We start from the raw sequence: 23,468 nt of genomic DNA, 5'->3' as shown, positions 1-23,468 counted from the left end.
TGTAATTTACGTGATTCATGTAATTTATAATAATCTGTCAATTCAGCGTTTTATTTGGGATAAGTTTAAGAATAATTGTGTGCATATTGTAAATTAATTTAATGTGGTTATCAAGTAAATACACTAAATAAAAAAGATTAAATCATCCTCAAGGGCTGTGTGGCTTTAAAAGGGTGTCTATAGATTGTGGTCAAAATAAAATAAAAATGATTTAAAAATAAATGCAAATAGTTAAATGCATTGAACAATAAATTCTACAATCTTTGTATGGTCTGTGCTCGTAATTTAAAGGGACAGCTCACCTAAAATTGTAAGTAATGAAATTATCAAATGTTTTGACTATCACAATACACTTGTAATGTTTTTATGACATTCCTGCATCCCAAACACAGCTACAACTAATAGAATTGGGTGTGTTAGATTTAAAGTGTGTGTGTAATCAAACACCTTAATAATCAAACATTGGCAAAAGTCGATTGTACTGGGGGCACAGAGGGCCTACATTTGTACACTACACACAATAGTTCTCATTTTAAAAGGAACTGAAATCAATCCTGACCTGGCCGTGGCACTTCTGCTCTCTCAGAGCAATGAGACTAGACGCAAACCCATTGTAACATTGCCCATGAGTTTACCTTGTAATTTAGATGTAAATGAGAGGTTTGTTTGTGCACACACACCACAAATGCAAATAAAATGTATTTATTAAATTTAAGGTGACACACGGCGACTTTGTTACAACAGAGTGCACTACACTTTAAAACAGTATAACACAGTATAATGCAGCAATGTTATAAACAGCTTAAGTTAAAAGATGTAAAATAAATACTAAAACAGCCCAAACAGCACATATTACAGCGTAGATCATTCTTAGATGTTCAATAGCTGCCATAAGTCTTTTTAATATACTGTATTTTTACTTTTTACAGTTAGCCCAAAACATGAAATATGAAATAGTTTCCTAATAATGCTACACGGTTCCAACACACAACTGTTAACTTTTTCAAAACAACACACAAGTTTTGCAAAAGCCTCAGTGAGAGGAACTTGGTTATTCCAGTACCAGAAAAAAAATATATACAAACATCACATGCCATGTTTTGAAAAGGCATGTGAGTGGCATGCTTTTCCTCAGCTGCCCTGCCAGGAAATAAAAACAGAACAAATGCAAGATGCAACACAAAACAAAACAACTAAAACTAATCTAAGGAAAAATAGTCCTTCTTCGAATATTCTTTATGAATTACACTGGTTATTAGAAATGTTGAAAGTTATGTCAGAGCGGTGGCCTCCTGGTTATCACACGGGGTCTGACACATTTGGCAGTGCAGCTTCGAGTTCAGTCATCATTTGCATTGAATGTCGTGCGAGCAGAGAAAATGCTCTCCCTATGGCCCTCGATCATTTGAGTCTCTGTCGTGCTGAGAGTCTGCAACCTCAGCATTTGTCTTAGCTTTCGACGGAACTCTTTAGAGGCAAAATAATATATAAATGGATCTATGCAACTATTAATGCAACTGAGAGAGAGAGAAAGCTTATAGTACATATAAAGAGATTTGCCATAGTACAGTCTTGTAATCGTGTGTGCCAAAAGTAATATGTTATTGGGTGCGAAACAAAATATGAACACAAACAAAACGGCACATGCCAGACGCACGGCACGCCCTTTTTGATGACTTTTAGCCTTCCTGACCAGCGTACAGATGATATTAATGTAGCAATACACCGTTATGATGAACGGACAGAGGAAGAGAACAATAAACATCCCGAACAGGAAGGCCGCCCAGTGGGCAATGGACGGTAACATGTTTCTCCGTAACACGTCGAAGCAGGTGATGATTTCACGCTCTTTTACATAATATGTCAGATCTGAGCTTTCCAAAGGACTCAGAATGGCAAGGACCAATAGCCACATAAATATACAGGCCATGACTGCATATTTATTCTTTCTCTTCTCTCTGAAGCGCATCGGTTTCACGATGCCCAGATAGCGGTCAGCACTGATGGCAGTCATGGACAAAACAGAGCAGTACATGTTGGCGTAAAATACAACAGTCAGCACGTTGCACATCCCTGTACCCAAAGTCCAGTTGTAGCCCTGCATTTGGTAGAGGATCTGAAATGGAAGCACAGTTCCTAGTATCAGGTCAGTTAGGGTCAGGTTGATCATGAAGATGATCGACGGGCTCTTCGGAGAGGTGCGTACCAACAGCAGAAACAGAGAGAGTCCATTACCACTGAGGTTAGCCAGAGTCACTACAACGTAGATGGCTGAGACAAGATTACTGGCCCATTTGTTGTCAAACATGGCCAAGGTGGCTGCATCCATTTTGGTAAAGTTGTACTCGTGTGACATGTTCATTGTTGTTTTCTCAACCTGTTTCAAAGAAAGTGAGAGATTACACTTAAGGTGCGAAGACCCATTTCATTTTAACCACATGTTGTGAGAAACATCCGTGTTATGATTGTCTTCTCGCATGCACTTCTAAGATTTATTTTACTAGAAAAAGTTCATTATGAGAAATATTATATTTTTAACAACACCCGTGACAGCATGTAATAGTTGATGTTTAGTAAACGTTTTAAAAATGTTTTTAGTTGTTTTAATGCACTTGCGTTGTTATCTAAGATGCCTGTCGCACATTTTGTGGTATTACTAAAAAGAACATTTTTTGACCTGCAGTCACACACCCATGCACACATGAAAGAAAAGAAATCTGCCTTTTTAAAACTGATGCAACATGCACCTTCACATAGATGTGGGTGCGTTTCTTTGAACAGGAAGCGTGAGGGCATTGTTTTAAAGGCTTTTCGTGTGCTAAAAAACATGCTTCAGCATGCAAAGGCACACGTTACCAACAAATCACTGCCTACTGTCGATCTCAAGAGTTGAATCTAGAAGAGAAATGATTCACGTGGACAATGTCTCGCACAAGGGACTTTTTTGTGTCCTTTCAAAGGAAGCGAAAAAGATTACAATGCCACAACGTGTGCCAGCTTCAGATTTGGTACAGTCATTTACAGACAACGTGCTGCTGTCTTGCACAGATTGAAATTTTAGAGGTTGACCTAAAACTGCATTTTTCCTTCGGCTGAAATGTTCTCTGAAATGGTGTGCTTTTTTTTCTTCAGAAGACATGCATAGATTCATGATACCCGTGTCCCATCTAAATAAAATGCACATATGGGCTTGCCGCCTGCCTTTATTTATTACCATAACCCTAACTTTATATTTCTTATACACTTATCAGTAGGGCTGCAGCTATCGATTATTTTACTAATCGAGTATTCTACTGATTTTCCATCGATTAATCAGGTATTCGGATAATAAGTACTTTCTCTTTACTAAAGAGCAATACTAAATATACAAGAGAAAATAAGACAGGTCTCTTAAAATGAACAACTAATTTGTTTCCTTTTTAGAAAAATTAACATAATTATTGCTGAAATTGCATACATTAATATCTGTGAAAACTAAACCCATTTAGTACATTCCATTGCCATATTACATTCAAAATGCAATATATAGGCCTAATACAAATGTATAAATAAGAAACATTAATAAAAATAGAAAGAATCATTTCAAAGGTATACAACTAACTTCAGCTTATACATGATGCATTTAGTTTATCTAAATTCATTTTAGTTTCTTTTTTTTACTATTAAATAGTAATATAATTGTCCACATAAAAATACTGAGTTAAGCGGACTTTTGTTTTGGCAGGTCGTCGGAAGACGCTTATTTTTTAGTGTGTCAGCTTCACTCAGTAAAATGTTCTGAAATAAACTCTCAGAGCAACTCTTGGGGGTGAAGTTCATGTGTTCATGTCCTCATAAAGCGCAGACGCGGACAAATTCATGAGCATCACACGTGTAGCACGTTAAACTGTGCAGTTCATTCACTCAGACATGCAGAACAGACAGATGGCATGTGTAAATAACAGGATTCGGCATCCACTAGTCCGCATCTAGTTTTATGGACTCAATGCAGCCGGAAAACAAGTTTCACTCGCAAAATAGACTAAAACTAAGTAAAATAGCAGTTCACCATTTCAATAAACTATCACTTATTTATCAGCATGAGAAACACGTGTGAGCGTGTGAACAGACTAAAATGCGTGTCTCACGGTGAATGCGTGAGACTTGAGAGCCCTGTAACATGTACAGAGTTTAGTGGGCTGTGCGTTAGTAATAACGGTCCGTGGGGGAAACGCAGTGCTCCGTGTGTACTGTAGTTAAATGGATTAAACGAGGCTTCTAGGGAACAAAAATTACCTCTATGATTTTTTGTATTCGAATTACTCGAGTTACTCGAGGAATCTTTTCAGCCCTACTTATTAGTCTATTTGTAGGTTAAGGGCCAAGAACTGTTTGGTTACAAGCACTCTTCCAAATATATTTCTCTGTGTTCATCTGAACAAAGAAATTTAAACAGATTTGGAACAACTTGAGGGTGAGTAAATGATGACAGAATTCTCATTTTTGGGTGAACCGTTCCTTTTAACAGATGGGTTTCCATACCGTTTAAATCAAATCTCAATAATTGCTCAATAATGGTTTGAATTTTGTGCTAACTAAGCATAATTAATGTAAGAACCATTTAATAGATATTACAGTAGATTCACATTGCATCTAAATGATATCTTTGAGATCCTTTACACAAACCTTTTTCATTACCAAACGTTTTCATTATTGTTTGAAATTTAACATCTTTGTTTCCATCTGTTTAATGTGTCACAATATTTATTTTATTTTTATTGTTTTATTTTTTTATTCCGTTTGAACTCATTTTCATCACAATATGGTGAAAATGCAATGACTGTATTTCTACATGCTGTAATTTTGGCATCACTTTGATTTGATCATTTTTAATACTTTTGAAAGATTTGTTTGGTTTGGTATACAAGTGCTGGAAGTCTATTAAAGGGATAGCCCACCCACATACAGAAGTTCTTATCTGTTTAAGGTCTTTGACAGAAAAGTTTGTAGTTAATCTTTTACTTTCAGGAAAAAATTATAAAGTACAAAATGCACAAGTGTGTGGTGGGAAGGAGTGTTACAAGCAATTACAAGCAATTTGAGCTTTCCTGTAACTGATGGGCCTTATACTAGCCATGCTAATGTCATACGTTTTCTTTCCAGGGACAGCAAAATGTAATAAATATTTTAAATTCCATGTACTGTATGTCCCTTTGAATGTGTAAATGTAAATGATAAGGAATGTAAATGATAAGGAAATTATATTTATGGCAAATGTGCTATAACCGTCTGACGTTTACTCTAGATATTTTCAATCAAGTTTTCTTGCAGTGAAATCTAGCAAGAATTTTTAAATTACGTCAAAATATAAACCATCACGCAGTCCATGTAATATTTCTATTCTTTACATTAAATGCACTTCTTGTTAAGAGGAACATGTTTGTATTGTTACAGCACATTCTTTTACATAATCATCAATTGCGTTGAACACTGTGACTCATCTGCTTATTTTGTTGATACTGTGTTCCTTTACGAACCAGCTCTCTGTGCATTGGGCAAGACTACATGGTACATGTACATGGACAACACTTAAATAAATTGAAGCCATTTTTGAACATACTTAAGAATATAACTTGGAAAAATCGCACCACATTCTGTTACAGTCTATATTTTCTTTTACATTTACACATTTGTCAGATCTGGAGTGTCAACAGAGATTTAATCTGTATAGACTTTGTGGTCATTATTTGAAAACCAGTTACATACGGTCTTTGACAAAGGCAGCAAAGCCTTCAGGTACAAACAGCGCAACACACACAACGTAACTGTTCACAACAATATTATTTAAAAATTATGAACATAAATCTTACAATTAAAACATTATAAAGCCTCTGAAAGGTTTAAAGTGACTCAAATACATTAGTATGATTTAGTTGAAAATATTATTTATGAGTAATTTCAGGCTTGTGTACGTACCTCAAGAAGCATGTGCAACTTCCCTCGCGTGTTGATGGCAGTTACTCTTAGTATGAGTGTTGTACTCAGGAAACTTCTTGCAGAAAGGAAGTACCCTGCCCGACTGTTCATTTCAAGCAAAAGTTAAAGCTCAGTAGTACAGAAAAGTTTCAAAATATCATACATAAAAAAGTAAAACTCATAAAGAAAGGCACCAATCAGTCCACACCGTTTCTTTTTCAACGTTATAACATCTGTTATTTCACCAATACTTTTGGAAAGTACTAAAGTGATTTTCTGGTGCCAATCATAAAAAAAGAAATATCATTCACAGGGGAAGTATGAAGTTCCCTTGAAATCATATCATGTATATCGTTTTTCTTTTATAGATCATCATAGATGCCATTCTTTATTGATTTTTGGATTAGACTAGATTGGAATGGATTTTATTATTTGAAAACTGATGTGGGATGTGGTATGAAGCCACCATTCCTCACAACCAAACAAAGGGGTCCTTAAAAATACTGCTATAACTTGTTTTAATGATGAGCTATAGGAATGCTGTTCCAAACCTGTGTAAATATCTTTGTTCGGTTGAACACAAAGAAAGATATTTGGAAGAATGTTAGCAACTGACAGTTCTGGGGCATCATTGGCTACCATAGTAGAAAAAAATAAAATGGTAGTCAAAGGTGCCCTAGTTTTTAACTGTTTGCCTTTTTAAATTCCTTAAAATTTATTTTTTTGTGTTCAACAGAACAAAAACAAGATTATACAAAATTTTCTTTCTAATATGGTAGTTAATGGTAACTGTCAGATCCTAACATTCTTGCAAATATCTTTCTGTGTTCATTAAACTAAGAAATTTATACAAATTTGGAACAACTTGAAGGTGCGTAAATGATGGCAGAATTTTTATTTTTGGGTGAACTATCGGTTTAAGTATTTAATTGGAGAGGCCATCAAGTCTGGAGGGATTTTTTGTTTTCAACTTTTTTTTTTGCTTTCACTTGATTTCTGCTAATTGTTATATTTGTTATTTTGTTCAAGGCTGCAATGTGCCAGGGCTTTTATCATCATCTGTGATCTTGTTTTTTGTGAAAATGCTGAGTTCTGCTTTTATTTATGTATTATCTCAGAGCAAAGCCTACAGAATACTGACAGATGCCATCATGCTTCTAGTAGATTGTGTACATCAGGCATTTATTAGACTTTATCACATCTAAATCCTTTAGATAAGTGTCACATTTAACTGAGAATGGCAAAAGCAGCAGCACTTGATGTCGATAGAGGACTAGAAAAGGTAAAACCAGATAAAAGACACAGGAAGACATTATGACTTGTTTTCTCACTCTTAAAGTGTGGGAACTGAAGTGTATGACAATCTAATTCTGTCCATTTCAGTGTTGTCAGTAGTAGTACAAACTACTTCTGGTTTTAGGTTGACTCAGAATGAGCAAACTTAGGATGCTTAGTTTTCTTGCCAGATGAAACAATAACACTTGATGTTTTGTATTATTATTATTATTATTATTAGACTTAGCTTCACAAGAACTTTTATGCTAGAATTTTGTCTACCAAGTTAAAATGATGTCCATAGTACCATAATTAAATTCAGTTTCTACATACTACATTTTGAATTAAATTTTACTTCTACATTCCAATTTGAATTTGAACATTTAAAAACAACAAGTTCATTTATATGACTAAATAAGTATTACTTCATATAATTTCTTTATTGTACACAAATGGTCAATCAAATACAATATCACAACTTCAAAGTTTTCCACAGAGTTCATTTTCAGTTGGACTCCAACTATACAATCCTTCAAATCTATATTTAGTAATGGATGGGATCTTCAAGTGCAAAATATAGGTAAGGCATGTGAACTCATGTATCTCCCACCTCTGAACTGTTTCTGTTTCTTATCAGCATCAGTTTCTTAAAAACATGCTCATTGTTTAGAAACAACATACTGTATTATTTGACCTCATTTTGTTCTTCTTGGCTCGCAGGTAAAACAATACTCTGATGTGAATTATATTTTCAAGCTGAATACACGTAAAGCCACAATGTCTACATATTGTATTAGGGACTACAAATTCATCATTTAAAGGCATTTCAGTGTAAAGTCTTGCATGCTTTATTTAATACAATATCACACTGATTTTATACTCTAAACAAAAAATAGCTTTGTAACTTTAAGCATAACCCTACAGATACAGTTCAATATTTAAAATACAGATTTCACAACACATATTTTCTGTACAGTAAAATCTATATACTCTATATTCTCTTCTCTAATGGAATCCATTTGTTTGCACTACAAAAAGCATACAAATTTGAGCTCTGTAAATAATGAGGTATTTTTCTCAGTGAAGTGGCTTAAATATAAATCAGTTAAGTACAGATGCCCATCAACTGACATAATTACATGAAAGGTTGAAAAAGACTAATGCTATTGTTCCCTCAGAAATGAGAATTCTGGCATTATTTACTCACCCTCGCACTTGCAAATCTGACTTTCTGTCTTCTGTGGAACACAAAGAAAGAAGTTTTTCTGGGCACTTTTTTCATTTAAGGAAAGGAAAAGGAGGACTAAAGCTATCAAGCGACAAAATTCCAAAAAAGCATTATAAAAGTAGTCAGTGTCAAGAATTAGCTATTCAAATTTCCCTACATATCCAAATAACCTTCACTTTACACAAAGGCATCAGAAGACTTAAAATACAGTGCACTTATTATAATACTCCCACGATCCTTATACTGTACAGTATCTAGTTTATTTTTTTTAAATCACTGCTGTTCCACAGACGAAAAATGAGAGAATGCAATAATAAAAATTCTGTGTTGTTCCAGACAAGAAAGAACATGATGGAAGGTGATGATGGCAGAATATTTCTGATACTATCTCTCAGTTCCTCTGAAAACGTGGGTTGGGGTGCACTGTACTCACACATTTCACAGAGAAAACCGAAACAAGGTTGAAGTTTACTGTTCATCCTGTTATACCGACGTGACCCCTGTTTCTATGTACACTTCTGCTTTCACTCATCTGCACTTTTTTCCGAGCCTGTTCCTATGATCGTTTTGTAGCAGGGTTCTCCTTCATGTTCAGGTGAAATGGGCGGAAAGTCAAAGGTCTTGTTTCCGGAGCCCATGCGCTTGCGGTTTCGGGCACCAGGTTGGTAAAGCTGCATTGCCGGGCGGTCCTGTGTCGTGAAATGAGTAACAAAAGACAAAAAAAAAACAGAAAAAAGCAATGCACTCATGTTTTTATCACAAACACATTACCTAAAGCTAAATGCATACAGTGCTTAACAAATTTATTAGACCACCCAATGTGAGGTTTGTGCCACAGTATCGGTGATTACAAAAATATTTTTTTGTTTCTGTAATGGTTTATATCCACCAGTATTACTGTTTTACAAGAAAAGCAGCAAAACTAAGAAAGCACTTAATTATTTCTTACCGTATCATTCAGGTGCTCAATTAAAGTAATTTATTTGCAGTCCTTAAAGAAAAATAAGTTTCATTGGTTGAATGTTACGCTTGACTTATTTCCGACTTTTGAGAGTTGAATGCGCTGGCTCAAATTTGGGAATAAAAACGTGAATAAAGACTATTACTTGTTTTAGTTTGTTATTTTTCTAATGACAATACTGTATAATCTTTAAACAAGTTTCTAAAAAAATTGACAGGTGGTCTAATAAATGTGTGATCTACACATATATTACAAATATACAGCCCCTCGCAATTCATTTGGTACATACAAAAACATTGTTTTCTAATATGTATTACATCCCTGTATTGAAGATGAAATGTGCAATTTTTACTGATGTTATAATAATTTTACGACTATAATGAAGCCATTCTGCGTTTATTTTTTGTTATTGTAAACACTGTTGCTCTGTTTGCCTATGAATTCTGACCAGCCTGACACAGCAACATTGGCTCAGCATTGGGACAAGACTGTGTGTTTGGCTGACCAACTACAGCCGGAGGAATGTTTGTGAATCCTGTTTGAAAACCTGCTTGTTTTTATTTCTGCAAAACTATTCAGTGATGCAGAAATGCTTCACTTTTGTCACAGTCTCTACTGCATTAATAATGGTGGGCAAAATGGCTAAACCACAGTGCTAATAATCAGAATTCCATTAGGATCCCCATCTATACCAATAAAGCATAAGCAGCATTCTGCTGTCAACAGTTTCACCTGACCCTGTAAAATGTGTGTAGAATCCCCTCCCGGTAAAAAGGCTCAAAAACTAGCTGTACCTTTGCTGGCAGAGCCCCTCCTATCTGGTCTGGCCCCTCAGATTGGGAAGTCCTTTTCTCCTGATGCACTAACACAGACTGAGAGACATGTTGCCTTCCGTCAATGATAAGCCCAATATTGCCAACAGCCAAATTATAGCTATCTACCTCAACAAACTGTATTGAAAGCCGCTGGACGGAGACTGCATTGGTATTGTATTTCCCACAGACATAATGTCAAATAAGCAAATATTCTGTAAATATCTTGTCAATATTGTATTGCAGGTGGATTCCTGTGCTACACAGACCGGACTTACTAAATCATGGCAATAAAATGTATATAACTGTTTTTTTAACACTTTGGGAATGCTAATGCAACTTTGGCTAAGATGTTTGTGCTCTTTTGTATTATTTACCTTGTTACGAATGCGTTCTTTTCTGTTGCCCATGTCTTCTCGGTCATCTTTACCGAGTTTGTCGCCCGTCTCTGGGCAGTAGGAATAGCCGTGATGTTGGTCTTTCTTGGCCCTGTCCTGGCAGTAGCCTTTACCCCATTTGGTCTCCTCCTTGCGTCGCATGAACTTATCAAACTCGTAGTGATGCCTTTGCCGTTTACGATCCTCGTCTCTGCCACGATGCTCTTTGTCTCTCTGGCGACGGCCATGGCTCTCCCGCTGCTCCTTGTCACTCTCGATTTGACCCCTGCAATGAATAAATCACTTTATAAAAATGCATATGCCATTCTTTACTGATACTGATAAATGCATGTTTTCAATGATCAAATAATGAACTTACTTAGGATCCTTAGAATCCTTTGACTTTGTGTGTCCTGGCGGCTTTTCCCATCTGTTCTTTTCAGTCTCTCCGCTGTCTCCTTTATCTTTCAGTCTGTCTGAGTCCACATCATCATCTCTGTTACACTTCTTCAGAAGCTAAATGAGTCAAGATGCAGATTTAATGCAATGACATTCATTTTCTGAAATGGAAAGCGAAGTGGAGTTGGACTGCATTTATTACAGAATGTTTCAAGAATGATTCGAGCTATTTTCCCACTCACTGACTCGGTACTGACGATCAAACGTGTACCAGTCAGATTCAGAGTCAGACACGTGTGAGTCATACCTTGATTTTTATCTCCTTCTCTGAGAGCTTTTTCTGCTTGTCGGCCTCCTTGCGCTTTCGCCTCTCCTCCTCTCTGCGCTTTCTCTTCTCTTCCTCCCTCTGACGCTTCTTTTCCAGTTCTCTCCTTCGTCGCTCCTCTCTTTTTTCCTCTCTGATCCTCTAAAATGGAAAACTCAATGATTTAAAAGATTATGTTTATACAAAATCACAGTGTCAACATGCATTTAGATGCCCTTACCTGTTTCTCTAACTTCTTGTTTTTAATGTATTCCAGTAATGGTGTTGTCCTTTTGGCTACAAATAACAGCAACAAGAGAGAAAGTTGTCATGATTCTGTCCTTCTTGTCATGAGTTTTCTAGTCTGTGGACAGAGTTGTGACAGTACCATGTCTTTTGTGCTTGTTATGCAATGTGTGGAAGACACGTGGCCATTGTGGTTACTTTGTGCTGCGTGTTTCTCCTGTCTCGTGCTTTGGCCCCGCCCCCTCGTTTCCCGGTAATTTCCCCATCAGTGTTTCATTCCAGTCACCTGCTCGCCACTTCCCTTTGTAATTATCCCTCGTTAGTGTTCCCCTTTATTAAGCCCCAGTTCCCTCTGTCTCCGGCTTCAATGATCCTCCTCCTATGGTGATGTGGGAGAAGATGATCCGTGTGTCATTCCAGGGTCTGGTGAATGACCTTAGCCAGACCAGGAGGGACGACTCCAGGGCTCCTCCTGCTCTCTCAGGTTCCTGTCTGCCCCCTGTTCCAGAGGACTGGATGCCCGCGGCTGGACAGGACTGGAAACCTGCGACTGGACCGGAACTGGAGCTGATGCCGGCGGGCACGGAGCTGGCGGCGTCAGCAACCCCTTCCTCCGCTTTTTCGTCCTCGAGCGGGGGACAGGAATCGTGGCAGGCAATGGAGCCCTGGAGTCGTCCCTCCTGGTCTGGCTAAGGTCATTCACATCACATCCCATGAAGCTAAAACTCGAGAACTCCCACATCACCATAGGAGGAGGATCATTGAGGCCCGCTATGAAGTAGGCATTCATAAGGACCTCTGGAATGAAACCCCTCCATGCAACAGAGGCCCGAGCATACTCCTCAAGGGGCGATCACCTTGGGGAGGAAAAGGACCCTTGCCAGACCTGACCATTGTGGAAGTTGACTGCCACCATGAGGCCTGCTGTTGATGAGGTGTTGTCTGCTGGGTTCATTTTCTGGCTTGTTCGTTCTGTCAGGGCGATGAAGATAGAGCTAGGTAGGAATATAGGAGACACGAGACCGGGAATACGTGAAAACGAACAAGCACGGGACAGAGGGAACTGGGGCATAATAAAGGGGAACACTAACGAGGGATAATTACAAAGGGAAGGTGGCAAGCAGGTGACGGGAATGAAACACTGATGGGGAAATTACTGGGAAACAAGGGGGCGGGGCCAAAGCACGAGACAGGAGAAACACGCAGCACAAAGTAACCACAATGGCCACGTGTCTTCCACACATAACAAAACAAGCACAAAAGACATGGTACTGTCACAACTCTGTCCACAGACTAGAAAACTCATGACAAGAAGGCCAGAATCATGATAGAAAGTACTGCATGTACTGTAAGTTAAACTTCCTTTTAACATTTTTCTAAAATTCAATTGAAATAAAACTAAATCTTTTTCTGGACATATTATATGCACTCAGATGTAAACAGCACATACCTATTAGTTCTCGAGTTTTAGCTTCAATCTCTCCCAGTAGTGTTTCTGGGTTGGCCACTGACTTCTCCTCATCGCAAGAGTAGTTTTCCAGAAATCGTCTGTATTCTGGGTCTGATGTGAAGATTTCAAGTAGCACCAAAGTGAATAACCTTCCATGTATTATTTCATGTGCAGTTACTGGCCTATGTACTTGACACAAGACACTTTTTAAAATACCTTCTTCAATGGTTCCTGCTTTAGCATCTTTCTTCTTTAACTTCTTTTTAGAAACTTTCTGAAATGGTGCGAATTCTACAACAGCCGGATACTCTTGGCCTAAGTTGAAAGATATAAAACTTTAAATGTATACATTTGCTAGATGCCAGAGAACACTGGGATTCTACCAGTAGAGCTACAGAAAACCTTATAAAACACACATTAAAGCTATTATATTATCAATATATTGTAAAAAGAAATAATTACAGTTGCATTGGGACTCAAAAAGATGATATCTGTATCTGTATCATGAATAATAATATATATGAATAAATGATCTAAAAGAGAAAAAATGAATTACCTTTATTGTCAATGAATACATAGCCATCAAACCGATCTCTGAAAATAATAATATCCTCTTGGTTCTTGAAGTTGATGTATGCTCTTGAGAAGAGATGTGGGTATAGGCTGAGGAAAATAAGTATACGCAAATGTATAAGGCGATGACAGTGCACATGATCACAGTTTTTTCTATACACAAACTGAATATAGGCCTACCTCTGATCAGCAGGGAAGAACTCAAAATAGTCAAAAGATGGAAGAGGACTCAGCTGCTCCTCAAGCTGGTCTTTTGATAGACTGGGGGGCAGTCGGCGTATGACAACCTAAAGACAAGATTTTTAAAAAAGTCTAATTTAATAGGTTTTAGGTCATGCTTTGATTTCATGCATTGTATTTGGGTAGTTTATTTGTTACCACTCACTTATTTTTAAGCTGACTTGTAAATATTTTCCTAAACTACTACAAAATATGAAACTAAAAAACCTTAATAGCACTACAAATTAATCAAATACATATAGAAATCATGTGCTCATGTTACTTGTTCATCTACCAATCTTTATTGCGCAATTCGTCTGAGTTCTTTATAAAATTATATATATATATATATATATATATATATATAAACGATCACAATGTAAATACACCATCGTGAACACTAAAACATGCATTAACATTTGATGTGATGGATATCTCTGGGAATATTTGTGTCGATTTGCTCTCCAGCGCTTCTTTTCGCTGTCTATGGTGCTGAATCCCTTTCCCTCCATCCCTGAGCGCATTCCACCATCATTACAGTCCGCCTGTGTGCGCCACTTACCTTGCTGAAGATCTCCTTCTTTTCCTCCTTGTGCTTCGGGTTCACCGCGACGTTGTCATGCTCCCTCTGACACTCCCTGAACTGGATCTCGACGCTGCCTCTCTCCCTGCTTCCTGTTCTCTGCTCCTTTTCAGACCTCATAGCTCCATTTTCCCCTCTTCACTGTCCCGAATCTGACAACTCTCGCGGGATTGACCGCCAAATACCGCGAGGTTTGGACATTGCGCAGAATTGCGTTGTCATTTAGATATTGTTTATATCGTTGAGTTTTTGCAAAAACGACCATTAAGAACACAGCTGTAAAACTTACATGCATTATACTTTTTAAAGAATTCAATTTTTTATAATTTTATATACATACTTTTTTCTAATGAACACAATTCGAAAATTCATTTATGTGTGTTTTGGGCCTTATACGATAAGATTTTAATGCTGTTCTGTTGGTTCCCGTCAGCCGAATAACATCTGAACCTAACATTGCAAGACGAGAGATTTGGTTCCCATTTAAACCAGTACAACTCCCACTACTGTCATTAAATCCATTACAATTTCGGTCATGTTTCTGTTACTTTTTATCAGCAGGGTGGCCATTGTGGAAGAAATGTTATTTGGTTGTTTACACAGTATATTTGCTTCATATTCCATAAAGCAAAATAGTACTCTGTAAATTTGTCTTCATAACGAGACTGTCATCGTTTAATGCTGGGAGCTGCGCAGTCGTCCTCAGAATCGCGGTCAGCACAGTTTGGATGCACGCATGGTCGAACCGGACCTAACGGACTGCCGGTGCTCGCCGTACTCCACCCGTCCGGGCTGCTGGGCTGACTCACGGAGCGCCCGTAACAGTCGCGACTAGGAACTGCAAGAAGCATACGAGACAACTGTCTCTGAAAACCCACAACAACATCCAAAAATCTGCAAACGCATCGAAACTGTGTAGTGTTAAATCTCAAATGGTTTCTTACCACTGAGAAAAGTTTGTTTCCCGCTGCTTGTCTCGACGCAGAGCTGAGGTGACGGTCTCTCTGGCGTGGACACGGAGCTTTTCACACTGGGCACAAACGTGGAGCAGGTGTCCAGATCTCGACTCACTCGCACGTGCGAATAGCTGATGTTGGATTTGGATGGTGTGCAACCCATGACTACGCTTCGCAAAAGATTTAGAAATACATAATGTGCACATCAAATAAATAAGACACTTTCGATCTGGTTTAGGGGACTGAAAAGACTTCGTGACGTTTTGGGATGCACATGTAGGCGGCGTCTCGTGCCCACTTACAGCTCAAAATAAATTCAATAACAATTTAAAACTGAATCAATAATAACATTTACGAACACTGACGCACATTGAACTGGATAGAAATGTTCCTAAACTTGCTTTATAATAACAAATGCAATGATGAAATAATGTTTTCGTGAAAATAATGTAAAAACAATCACAACACGATCCATGAGGAAAAAAAAGCGCTGACCCTTTATATTTACATTGGCAGCCTAAAAACCACATTCTGTGCAGCCTCATACACAAAACAGATGTTTTAATACAGCAAGAATACAACACACATTTTTGTAAAAATATGGATGCAGGGTTTATTGATTAAATCATTCTTTTAAACCTTCTGCATTCACTTCTTTACATTTATTCATAGTAAAAAATTCCACAGGTGTCCAACACAAAGGACTCAGCGGAATGAGGGAGGGAGGGTTGTGTCGTGTCCTCTTCATAAGTCACATTTCAACATCTTTTCATGCGCATATTCAAAGTTTCTCTGAGACCCACAGAGGACAGGTCATGATCACGTGCTGGTATCGGACATGGATGTCTCCAACATCATGTCGCTCTCGTGCATGTCGCATTCTAAGAGGAAGCGCTGGAAGGCATCGGTTTGTTTGTCTGTGTTGAAAGGTGGCGTTTCCTGGCAAACGATCGCCTCCTCTGCAGGTTGTGCTCTGCTTTCACTGCCATCAGAGGAAGTGTTGAGCATCTTTATCAGTGCGGGCGTGCTGAGGGTCTTTCTCACTTTGTCTTTAATGTCAGTTCCTGCAAAAAACAAAACCATGTATCATTTGAAGTGTACCTCGAATTGGATGGTGCATATTGAAAACATATGGCTGTCTCACCAATATAAGCATCTGAATCACTGATATACATCTCAATACAGTGGCCCAGCATGGTTACCGAAAACGTGTCATCTCTTTTCAGACCAAGTGCCTAAAAATAAAGTTAATACGTTTGAGATCATGATTAAAAACTAGACTGGTTCTTAAACTGACCAAAACCACAGAAGTATGATGGCATTCTCACAGTGTGAAAGTAGTCAATGGCGCTCTCGAAATCTCCCATGAGGCTGTGCACATAACCGATGGCTGAGTAAGTCGAGGCATTCTGTGGGATGAGGACCAAAGCTTGTCTGTGGTATTCGAGAGCCTGTTCGTATTTCCTACACAAACAAGTTGAAAGCAATCACTGACCTGAATATTTTTCACCACGAAATGTGGGTTAGACAAGCTTGTTACCAAGGCAGCAAAACATTATTTTCAAGCCACAGAAAACCAAATGTTCACTTTAAAACAGACTTTACAATCAATTAACTTACTACTTATACTGCATGTTATTACACAAAAAAAGGATTTGTTGTTTTAACTTAAAAAATTAAGTAACCTGGGTGCCTTAACATTTTTAATTAATTCAACTTAAAAATATTAGTTAACATAACCATTTAGCATCAAATTGATGTAATAACTAATATTTTTAGTTGAATTAACTCAAAATTTGAAGGCAGCCAGGTCACTTAATTTTTTCATTTTGTATGTAGACTTCTGTTAAGAGATTTAACTAAGAATATCAATTAAAATTCAGTATGCAAATATAAAGACATTTACTGCTAATTTAAAATGCTGACTCAATTTAAGGTATTCACACCTAATCTTAAAATTATAGTTTATGAAACCCCAAAATACAAAGCACGCTAGGGCTGTATATAATTATCTGAAAAAAAGTTTGAGAAATGTTTTAGAAATATCAATACAACTGTGCCTTGCAAGCACTGTCAATATAAACAAACAAACAACCAGTGAAGCTAAAGCAGAATTTCAATTAAATAACTAATTACAAGTTTTTGTAACCTAATAAAAAATAATATTTTTCAGTAATTACAAAAAACAGTTAGGCTATAACTACATAAAACATAAGTGGAATGGTCTTGAAGCGTCCACTGAAGGCCCTTTGATTTCCAGTGGGTAGAAATGCATAATTCATCAAGTACTACAGTGAAGGAACAAAACAAGCACTCTATTAAAGTGGAGAAAAGCGAAGGGGACTCAACAGATGGGGTGCAATGCGATCATGCCTTTCTCTTATGGTCTTCATTAAAATACCACTCCAGATCATTTTAGAAACAGACACTTTTTAGTTGCCGTTCAGCCATCACAATGACTCATCCCACATACTGAGCATGACTATAATGAGGTTCTTTCAGCTGAGATCATCCGCAGCATAGAGCGTATGTACTGTGCATATGTAGAAAAACGCATTTCAAGTAAAAGATCAATTTAATGTAAATATATTTAATAACACTGCTAGGCACTAAAATCTCTTTGACTTACTTCAATTTTCGACACACGTGACCCAGATTGTTTAGAAGCGGCTCCCATTTGTCCACCGTCACCTGAAAAGAGATACATACTGTATATGAACATTTAAAACATAAGTACATTTAAGCACATTATAAGGGACCAGTCACAGCCCAAAATAAATGACAGGAAGAGAAATGATTCAACAGAAACAGACAGTTACCTCATTTCCAATCGCTTTAATTTTATCCATAGCATCTAGAAACAACTTCTCAGCTGTTTTATAACTGCAACAAAGCAAAGCGCTTATAAGCCGAGTTATGCAAAACCATAAACTTTTGATGAACACAATGTAGAAGTATTGTTGTTGATTTTGGAAAGGATCACTTACTCTCCATTTTGGAAGGCAACCACAGCTACTTCATGTATGACGAAAGGGTCCTCGGGGGCGATGCTCAAGGCTTGGCTGAAGAAACGTTCAGCCAACTTGGGGTTGTTGGTAAGTCCGTACTCCAGCCCGATGTACAGCATAGGCAGGTGACACCTGAAAAAAAGAAACAGGAAACCAATGAGGTTTTGTCCATCAAATATAGACACGGGACTATCAAAAGCAAGATTATATACACACCCTTTCATGAGTTGGGCGGCAGTGAAGTACGCAGCCATGGCCTGGTCGTGCTCGCTCTCAACAGCAAACGAGTGTCCGTATGCTATCCAAGCCGGGCCGTATGTGCGCTCCAGCGTGGTGGCTTTACTGGTGAGGGATCGTGATGTTAACCACAACACACAAGCACTAACAAGATTCTGCTGTTATGGCTCTTTGTAACCTTTACCAGATTTACCACAGAAATGGTGTTTCCTGGAAATTAAAGTGTTTACCACAACATGCACTAACATTTAATCATTAAGATGCATGTTAAAGGACAAGGTACCAGGGTCTCTCACTCTCTCACCTGTTACTTAAGAAGACGAGATAAAAAACATGACCTATGCAACAACAAACATCAGACAACAGAGACGCTTTGGATAAAATGCGTCAATGTAATTGTACTGACAACATTCACAATTACGTAGTCAACTGAATATAATCATACCTAAGATATCGCCTCGCATGTTCATTTTTATGCCCAACCATGAGGTAGTAACAACCAACAGCAAACCACGAAACCTTAGACAAGAAAATAATCACAGACATACAATTGATAAGACTATAAACCACATGATATTAAACTAACCTTATGAAAAAAAAGATAATTCCCATTTACTGGGGAATATTATAATTCTCACTTACTGGATTGCTGGGATACAAATCCACCAGTTTATGAGAGAGGTAAAATAACTCTAAAAACACAGGTAAAAGGTGTGATGATTCCACAATGACTTCAAGCTAAATTAATATACACTAAATGTAATTTTCTTTCATACCATTTGCTTTGCTCAGCTCAACAAGGGTTCCTATATGCACTGGCAAGCAGTTGGCATGAAATGGGTCTTTCACCATAACCCTGAAATAAAGTCAAACAAGAGATGATTTCTACCTTTCTCTAAATCTCAAACTGAATATTAGAATGTGGTATCTGCTCCCTAAACAATAAATGTTTTGTGGACAGTATGCACTTACATAGACGTGAGAGTGTAGCACATTTTAAAGTCACAGTTGTAATAATGTCGCTCTGCCAGAGAGACGACAACATCCAAGTTGTCCTGGAGACCGTTGACTATATCTGGGACGACCATCTCACTAGGTTTGTTATACTGGAAAAGGGAAATTGCAAATTAGCTCTTCAACAAGCACTTTAGAACAATTGAAATACTCAATAGCTCATTTGCGCATGTTCCTTTTTAACAGAAACACACAAAAATAGCAAGCTAAATAAAGGAAAAGTAAAGGAAAGTATTTGACGTGAATGTTAAAAACAGCGTCACATCACTTGACCTGTCTACACACCAGAATAAAAGCTATTTTGTAGGCACATCACATTTTTGATGCACAAATCTTTTATAGAACGTAAACAACCCGGATCATGTCCTATTTTGGTGTTTTAACAGTACGCAGATGTTAAAACAAAATTCAAGAAACAGAACATTTAGAACTGAATAGAAATGATAAACGAACAACTTTAAGACTTAAATTAAAAAAAGTGCTTCTGGACCATTGTTGTTTAAACAACAGATTCTGTCTGTAGCCATCTTTAAGAATGGGCTGAAACACGTCTCTTCCGTCAGCACCTGACCGATTAGTTCTGACTTCTAGACTGTGGCAGGCTATATGAGACCAGTTTTACTGCGCTTATGCTTTTTTTTGTTTGTTTTTGTCCTTATGTTGTTCCAATTGCTTCTATTGTTTACGTCATTTGTAAGTCGCTTTGGATAAAAGTGTCTGCTAAATGACTAAATGTAAAAACATTGTCCTCTCTGACCTTAAAAGTGTTAAGATGAAAAGAGCAAAGAAGCCCCTCCTACCTTTTTCAATTTATTTTCGAAAAGAAATCGTAGCAACTCCACTTCCTCTTCTGTACATTGCTGACTTAAGGGCAGAGAATCCAAAAAGTCCTTCTCTATAATAACAAAATAATGTGTTATTGATGTGAAAGCATTTAGTTTTTAAAAGACATGAACCTGCATAGTTGTAAATAAAGAAAATGAGAGAAAACTATTTATAACCTTTTAACAAAGGTCAAATGTAGTGCTGGTAAATTGATTAATCGCGATTAATCGATTCCAAAATAAATGTTTGTGTTTATATAATACATGTGTGTGCCTTGTATATTTATAGGTATATATAAATGCACACACATACAGTACATGTGTATATATAACACAGATTTATTTATAATATATATATTATAATATATACAAAAAAATATAAAATTTACATTTAAATATAGTATATACATTATGTCTAAATATACAGTATATGACTCATATTTCTTAAATATATACATGTATGTTTGTGTATTTATATGTATTATATATTTGTATATTTATTCATCGATTTGACAGCACTAGTAAAATGGTAACATGATTTCTAAGTAACTTTCAATAAAAAATATGCACTGCAATTAATTATTATAAGCATCTAGAGTACATATGAACAGTGTTGCTTACCCTCTTGAGCGGTCAACATGTGATGGGACGTCAAAAGGTCAAAGGCTTCAAAGCAGTAGACATCTAGTTTTAAGGCCTCTTTGTAGCTAGTCGTTGCAAGGGGTCTGTTGTCCATAGCATCATAGATCTTCCCCCGCAGGAGACAGATGGAACTATTGATCTGAGAAAAAAGCCACAGGGTGTGAAAACCATTCAACCAGTTATGGCATTCAAATACCAACCATATTTCTGAGCATGCACCCACGCTGGTGTTCAGAGAGTACCTGAGCTGATACGTGGAAAAAATAAATGGCAGTTGATAACTAAGCCAGTTTCTACAAGTAATGCATGGATGACAACACACCGAGCCATATTTAAATTTGGCTAAACATTTCACAATTCTGTTCTGATCTTGAAACAACTCACTGAGGCTGGAGACATTTCCCATTCCTTCGTAGTTTCTCTTGAACCATTATCCTCCTTTGCATTCCTGTCCAATAATTTCTTACTGGCTGCTTCCTCTATGTCCAATATGTCAAGAGCTTGTTGATATTCTTTGGCAGCATACTGTAAAACACAGAAATATATAGAGAGTATGATCATAACTAATTAATTCTTTATGCAATTACTGTGCCTGCAAAACTTCTGTCATTCAAATCCCCCACTTTTGTGTGTATAAAATATAAATTTGGGTGTATGAATATAAATACTCACATGGCATCTTGCAGCTAAATACTGACAAGCTCCATACAACTGAAAACAAAGCAACACTTTTATTTTATTGACAAACAAACCTTTTTCAATTTTCTTCAAATCCTTAAAACTATACATGATTCTTTTGTTTAGTTCACTCAGAATTTACTTTAATGCACATTTTCAGCTAGAAAATAACACTGTATTTATATTTTGAATTTTTTAAGACAGCAACTTTAAGAATATCTGGCATAATCACAACTTTACTCATTCTGTCTTACAGCTCTTACCTTGTCAAGCTTGCGTGATCTAAGAGCATGAGAGGCTCTGTGATACTGTGCTGTCAAATAAAGGCACTGCGCTAACCAGTAAATATCTTGAGGATCCTCTGTAAAAAAGGTAAGTCTGTTATAAGTCCAATATCACATAAATACGCACATTTACAAAACCATGTCTATTTTAATTACTGGCATATCACAGTATTCAATGTTCAGGAAGGAGCAAAATACTAACCATGTGATAATGATGATACTTTGTCAGCCCAAAACAGAGCACTTTGATACTGTTGCTGTAAAACAGATCAAGTAACAGTTCATGAGAGAAACTAAACTTAACATGATGGTAAAACTGGAGCTGCAATCAAATGAAAATTTGATTTGTGAATTTAATGCATCACAGACGACATTTTTGCAATCGATTCTGTGAATTAATCTCAAAACATCATGAGCAATCTACAAGTATGGTAATACAATTGTAAGCTTTCTCAAGCTTCCAACTTGTTAGCTTCAAAGACAGATATCGAGCTCAAAATAACAAAGTTTAATGTTCAAACTGTATTTTCCCTTTTTGTGATACAGCAATAATCTAAACTAATATCATTTTAATCAATTCAGAACAAAATGTTAGTAAGAGCTTAAATAAATGATGCTAACTACACTGACTCTCCTTACCTGATCAATGTAGTGCCTCACTCGTTTACGAAGCCTGTCAAGATTCATGTTGATTGTACAGTTTCTCAGATACAAAAAACTGACATTCTTATCATATACAACGGATAAAAAATTTGTTTATAATTGTGCTGAAGGGAAGATCCTCCGAATGCACACTAGAGCCCGCGGTTAGCATAAAATGTGTGTTACATTGATTACACACCGTGCAGAAAAACGGTCCATGAAATAAAGGTTCTGTGATGATTTTAAAAAACATTGTACATACATAACTACAAACACATAAATGAATAAACAAACAATAAAAAACAGATAACACCGAAAATAAATTTGTTGCAGGCAGAAAGGTTTATTCTAAAGTAGCATAAAAACAACTAAAACATAATAAAATACAAAAGAAAGATACATTCAATATGTTATGCAAGGAATAATGTACAGGCAGCCGGTTGTTATCGCAGAAATAAGCCCCGACAGTGTGATCAGGACCCGACGCGAAGCGGCTTTTTACACGGCTACCTGCCACATGAGACAAAAAAAACTGGACATGAAATCTTAATTAGAAAAATGTATTGGCTCATTTTTTTACCGAATGCAGACCTTCCGCGAGGAAAAGCCGTTTACTTTCGGTTTTAAGGTAAGAAACGACGTTCAAATGTCACGAACAGGACATTTGGTTTAATCATTTGTAAATTTAATGTCATATATGTTATTAAAAGTAATATTTATATTTAATTTGTCAAAAAAAACGGTCAAAATGATTTGCTGCATCCAGGTTACTGTGTGTTATTAGTTTTGAGAGGTTGTTAT

General features: G+C 37.0%; 3 protein-coding genes across 4 annotated transcripts; all 3 read right to left on the bottom strand.

Moving 5' to 3' along the window:
• Window positions 1-692: 692 nt before the first annotated feature.
• p2ry8 (P2Y receptor family member 8) lies at window positions 693-6,118 on the bottom strand. The gene is made up of 2 exons (XM_057336235.1): window positions 5,956-6,118; window positions 693-2,377 (listed from the first exon to the last, which is right to left on the bottom strand). The coding sequence occupies exons 1-2, from the start codon at window positions 6,064-6,066 to the stop codon at window positions 1,340-1,342; spliced, it is 1,149 nt and encodes a 382-aa protein (XP_057192218.1). The 5' UTR covers window positions 6,067-6,118; the 3' UTR covers window positions 693-1,339.
• A 1,537-nt stretch (window positions 6,119-7,655) lies between these two features.
• upf3a (UPF3A regulator of nonsense mediated mRNA decay) lies at window positions 7,656-14,626 on the bottom strand. Of its 2 annotated transcripts, XM_057336716.1 has the most exons (11): window positions 14,362-14,626; window positions 13,761-13,867; window positions 13,564-13,670; window positions 13,224-13,322; window positions 13,008-13,118; window positions 11,553-11,608; window positions 11,315-11,473; window positions 10,988-11,124; window positions 10,609-10,894; window positions 10,214-10,291; window positions 7,656-9,147 (listed from the first exon to the last, which is right to left on the bottom strand). In XM_057336716.1, the coding sequence occupies exons 1-11, from the start codon at window positions 14,500-14,502 to the stop codon at window positions 8,983-8,985; spliced, it is 1,446 nt and encodes a 481-aa protein (XP_057192699.1). In that variant the 5' UTR covers window positions 14,503-14,626; the 3' UTR covers window positions 7,656-8,982. The 2 variants fall into 2 exon arrangements, with proteins under 2 accessions (XP_057192699.1, XP_057192700.1); XM_057336717.1 differs by lacking the exon at window positions 10,214-10,291.
• Window positions 14,627-15,812: 1,186 nt separating this feature from the next.
• Window positions 15,813-22,840, bottom strand: cdc16 (cell division cycle 16 homolog (S. cerevisiae)). Its single transcript, XM_057336015.1, has 18 exons — window positions 22,665-22,840; window positions 22,228-22,282; window positions 22,005-22,102; window positions 21,736-21,774; window positions 21,448-21,588; window positions 21,043-21,202; window positions 20,398-20,492; window positions 19,556-19,689; window positions 19,360-19,439; window positions 19,226-19,275; window positions 19,029-19,102; window positions 18,563-18,688; window positions 18,326-18,478; window positions 18,158-18,221; window positions 17,968-18,029; window positions 16,667-16,802; window positions 16,483-16,573; window positions 15,813-16,402 (listed from the first exon to the last, which is right to left on the bottom strand). Exons 1-18 carry the CDS (start codon window positions 22,710-22,712, stop codon window positions 16,158-16,160), a joined length of 1,851 nt encoding a protein of 616 aa, XP_057191998.1. The 5' UTR covers window positions 22,713-22,840; the 3' UTR covers window positions 15,813-16,157.
• Window positions 22,841-23,468: the final 628 nt, after the last annotated feature.

This window comes from Triplophysa rosa, linkage group LG6 (assembly GCF_024868665.1).
Source record: "Triplophysa rosa linkage group LG6, Trosa_1v2, whole genome shotgun sequence".
Lineage (NCBI taxonomy): Eukaryota > Metazoa > Chordata > Actinopteri > Cypriniformes > Nemacheilidae > Triplophysa > Triplophysa rosa.
This window is presented reverse-complemented; position numbering and strand designations above follow the sequence as displayed.

Coding starts and splice junctions, on each gene's coding strand:
- p2ry8 (XM_057336235.1), bottom strand. CDS start 6,066: ATGAACAGTCGGGCAGGGTACTTCCTTTCTGCAAGAAGTTTCCTGAGT. Junction 2,378..5,955: donor AGTTGCACATGCTTCTTGAG/GTACGTACACAA, acceptor TCTTTGAAACAG/GTTGAGAAAACAACAATGAA.
- upf3a (XM_057336716.1), bottom strand. CDS start 14,502: ATGAGGTCTGAAAAGGAGCAGAGAACAGGAAGCAGGGAGAGAGGCAGC. Junction 11,474..11,552: donor ACAAGAAGTTAGAGAAACAG/GTAAGGGCATCT, acceptor TTTCCATTTTAG/AGGATCAGAGAGGAAAAAAG. Junction 10,292..10,608: donor AAGAACGCATTCGTAACAAG/GTAAATAATACA, acceptor CATGTCTCTCAG/TCTGTGTTAGTGCATCAGGA.
- cdc16 (XM_057336015.1), bottom strand. CDS start 22,712: ATGAATCTTGACAGGCTTCGTAAACGAGTGAGGCACTACATTGATCAG. Junction 19,276..19,359: donor TGAGCTGAGCAAAGCAAATG/GTATGAAAGAAA, acceptor CTGTGTTTTTAG/AGTTATTTTACCTCTCTCAT. Junction 16,403..16,482: donor TGATTCAGATGCTTATATTG/GTGAGACAGCCA, acceptor TGTTTTTTGCAG/GAACTGACATTAAAGACAAA.